The sequence below is a fragment of the Charadrius vociferus genome, unplaced genomic scaffold, assembly GCF_000708025.1.
Source record: "Charadrius vociferus isolate BGI_N301 unplaced genomic scaffold, ASM70802v2 scaffold398, whole genome shotgun sequence".
In the NCBI taxonomy this organism is placed as follows: Eukaryota; Metazoa; Chordata; class Aves; order Charadriiformes; family Charadriidae; genus Charadrius; species Charadrius vociferus.
In genome coordinates this window covers 1,106,026-1,110,031 of record NW_009649571.1, presented here as the reverse complement: position 1 = coordinate 1,110,031, position 4,006 = coordinate 1,106,026, and the positions used below count along the sequence as shown (strand labels likewise).

The following is a 4,006-nucleotide window of genomic DNA, read 5'->3' as shown; positions in this document are numbered from 1 at the left end:
TGTGTCCTGCTGGAGGAGGAATGGGTTGGTCATGTGGCACTTAAAGGTGTGGAAGGGAGCTAACAACTTCAAGAATCTGTCCCCTCGGGTGAGTGGGGAAAACAGTTTTGTTACATGGGATCGGTGGTTCCACAGTTGCTGCAGGTCCCCATGCAAGGGATTCGTGAGCATGGCTGTTAGAAAGCAACCCTCCCAGAAGGCACACGGTCTGGGAGCTGATTGACTGTCCAGGCACTAGTTCTGAGTGTTCATATCCAGAGTTCTCTCGATCTCCACTCTTCGTGGCAGTGAAGACACAGGCGAGCCAATCCAGCAAAAAAACACCGGCTTCAATAAACCGATGTTCTACCCTCCTGCACCGCACCCCCTCCGGTGTCCCACCGGCATCCCAATCCCAGATGTTCCGCGCTCCAAATTCTGGATCCCCAGGAAGCAAGGCCATTACAGGTACCAATTGCCTTTCTACCATCACCTTTCTTAACTTAGTGTCCAATCCTGCCCTGGGTTGGCTTTTAACTCTTCCTGGACTCAGTCTGCTCCATCCATGACTGTCCCAGAAAAGCTACTTCCAGAAGCAGTTGAGGGGATTAGATCCTTTGGCACATTATAAATAACAGTTTAGAGCAGCAGTAGGTCTTTATAACCTCTTCCCAGTGACAAGTTGGGTTTTTTAAGCATCGTGCTAACTATGAGGTACAAAAGACCCTGTTTCAAATCCTGGTGTCACAAACTGAGGAGACCTTCCTGACAAGGATTGGCATAGTGTCTTGTCGGGTATGGGGATTTTTTTTTGGTTTTCAGCTTTGTTTAGCTGAAAACATTTAGTGTTTGTTTCCCTCAAGGGGATATTTTCAGGGCTAGGCCTGTGCCTGAGGAAATGAAGTGGAATACAGGTGTTTTCACAGGGCTCTGCTTCCCACAGGAACCACCAAGAGATAAACTGGGCTGCAGCAGCGAAGTGAATGGTACAGAGCCATTACAGAGGTGTTAGAAGACTCAAGTTAGGGTTGATCCTCTCGTAGTCCCTGTTTCCCCCGTCCAAACAAGATCAAATCTTAAAAAAAAAACCAGAAAGGATAAAAAAAAAAAAAAAAAGGCAAAGAGCACTGAAAAATAACTATTAATAAATAGGATGCGAGACACAGCATTCACATGCCCAGGCAACAGGAAAGCAGTCTCTTAGGTCTGTGGGATTGATAGATATGTACTCCATCTCAGTACAGTGGAAGGGCTGGTTAATCAGCTGGTGTTTAAACACCCCAAATTGTCTGGCCTGAATAGATGCCAAGTACCAGAGGAGGCTGTGATCGCTCTCTGGGCCACAGGATGCTCAACAAGGATGCTTTTTGTTGATGACACACATGTGCAGCTACCAGATATTGCCTTGAGTGATCTGTCTTCTTACAGCTTTTGAGTCCTGAGATGCCATATTGTTATTGCACCTCTTAAACGTTTATATGATTTTATTACTAATTTGAGGTCCATCCAGTTCAACCAAGTTAGGAGTTAAAGCAGAGAAACCTTTTTCATTATTTACTTAAACTTGCAACAACTTCCAGTTTCATGTCTCTTACAAAAGGGGAAAAGCTGGGAGCCTTCCTGGGTCAGAGGCCAGATTTAGCTGAGCAGTAACTGGGAGATGGTTTTTGTAAAGGCACTTTTTTCCCCCCACTTCTCTAATCAAAAAGTGTGTCAGTACATTGGGTAAAAACTTTGAGCTGTTTTCTTCCTGTATGGAGGAAGGAATCGCATGATACTTGAGCCTGGTAGATTGATCTTCAAGAAACTAATATTACTGTGGGGGTCCTACCCTATCTGTCTGGTGATGTCATTTCCACGGTGACTTTCAAGGCAGTGTCTTCTACAAATGCAATCTGAGAGGCTTCTTGAATTTCTGGTACAAATGCGTTGACCATAACACCTATCAGGAAGACAGTCTCCAGAAGGGATGCCTTCCGAGTGCTGCCGTTAGAGGCGTTCTACGTGGGCCTGGATAATACCAGAGACGGTGGAGTACCACTCCACTGACAGTGTTTGCACAGACACTTAGTAGAGTGGCACTTAGTTTCTCTATACAGATAATTTTGCTTTGCATGCAAAAAGTTCAGGTATGAGGAGGGGGGGAGAGAGAGAGAACTTGTGTCAACTGCCCTCTCCTGTGTGGGAAAGACGCAGTAAGTCCAAGGAGATGCATTAAACTGTTTTTTTCTTATTGCCAGACTTGGCAAAAAAAAAAAAAAGGATAGGGGATGAGGACAAAACTCCTGTGCAAATTTTTTCCAAACATTTTTGGAGACCTCCAACTCATTTTCACTTGTGACGTAAGCCAGGATTTGAACCTGGGTCTCTTGGGGGGTGGGTTGGTCCTATCAATCCATTTTGTCATAGCGGCTTTTTCCCACTGTGCCATCTGATGTTCTAGTTACTTAAGGTCTCTTGTTCCTATTATTTGTCTATCAAGGGGGATGGACTAGATAATGTCTTCAGTTTCTTTTCAGCTCTGTTTTATATGATTCTGTTTTTACTGATTTGATTACCAAGTTTTCCAGTTCTCCTGCTTTTTACGAAGAGTCAGGAATGTAGTAGATGATAGAGAATTTGAGAAGCTTGCTCAGGATCACTAAGGGTTGGCTGGACCAAAATTCATGTGCTGGGAGCTTCATGCAGTTCAGGTCTTTTCTAGCCACATCAGACATAAAGCCTGTGTGTCTGAGCCAGGCTTCAGCACGGGGGGGCTGTGAGGCTGCAGGGAGCTGCGCCCTCTTTATGAAAGTCTGACCACTCCAGTGGTCTGCAGAAATATGTGATGAAATAATTATCTCATACAGATTTTCAACAGTCCCTGTCGCTCCTGAATGAAAGACTTCTTTCCCCCAGCGCCCTCCCTGTACGATTTGTGTGCCACTGAGCCCAGCAGAGCCTTGCTAAGCATGTCCAGAGGAACCCATAGTGTGACGGTGGACTCCATGAATGAGTTCACTTATGGTCAGAGTCTGTGCAGCATAGACCATACACACTAGTTTGGCCAGTTCACCCTTCGTTTTATTGATTTCTAGTTTATCCTTTGAGTCACTACAGTAAAAACATTTGCCCCGATATTGCAAACCCAGTTGAAGTGAGACGAGACCTCACGCTATTTGTTCTGTTGAACTTGTGCTAAGGGACACCAGCTTGAGGAGGTGGGAGGCACCGTAGCTGTGCCATACAGCGATGTTTCAGGACAGTGCAGCTACTGCCAGGGTCAGGAACCGCTTCTGCATGCTGGGGGAGTCTTTCCATTCCAGTTACTGGGAAATTGCCCTGCGCTGAAGCGTGTGAAGCAAGTGAAGTGCCAAGAGCAGCGGCTGGCAGCACAGTGCAGAGGAGCAGGGCCTCCCGGCGTGGGCTTGGGGAGGGGTAGGGTAGCGAGTTCACTGTTGGAAAGCATAGAGGTCCAGAGGATCTACCATAGCTCTTCCAGACATCGTGGGCAGGCTCTGAGACAGCCCTTCAGTCCTCCACTGGAACCTTTGAGGGAGGGTGTTTAGGGAATGCAGGTTGCTGGAAGCACAGGGACAGCTGCCATAGTGCTTCTGTAGGTGACATTCTACATGTTGTGGTGAAGACCTGAGTTCAGCCTGCAGGCCTGGTCACCTGTGCCAGAGGCTTTAAGGGCTGCTTATTGTCTTAAAGAAGAAGGAGATAAGGGTTGGGGGGTTTTTTTGCAGGGGAGGAAGCCATGATCCTTCTGGTTCAGTCAGGACTTGTGTTCATGGGCTCCCTAAGAGCCAATCCAGGCCACCTCAGCCAGAAGGCATTCAAGAAAAATACCTACCTGTTATCCCTTCAATGAATGTGGCCCATTTGCCTCCAAAGTGAGATACTTGACCTTTCTGCTGTATTCAGGGTATGTGATGATGTGGTGCAGAGAATGTTGTCTTGCCTTCTGTCTCTGTGTGGTTCCATGTCCAGTATTGACCAGTCACCATCCCTGCTTTGTTCTCCACCCAGCAGAAAGTGCTTTCAG

At 46.8% G+C, this 4,006-nt stretch overlaps 1 protein-coding gene across 1 annotated transcript in view; it reads left to right on the top strand.

The window, feature by feature from the left end:
* ZNF618 (zinc finger protein 618) overlaps positions 1-4,006 on the top strand; it is a 73,218-nt gene that overhangs the window by 44,119 nt on the left and 25,093 nt on the right. Inside the window, exons 8-9 of the mRNA XM_009890275.1 lie at positions 259-447; positions 3,991-4,004. Of these exons, the coding sequence (XP_009888577.1) occupies positions 259-447; positions 3,991-4,004 (203 nt within the window). The remainder of the gene's footprint in view (positions 1-258; positions 448-3,990; positions 4,005-4,006) is intronic.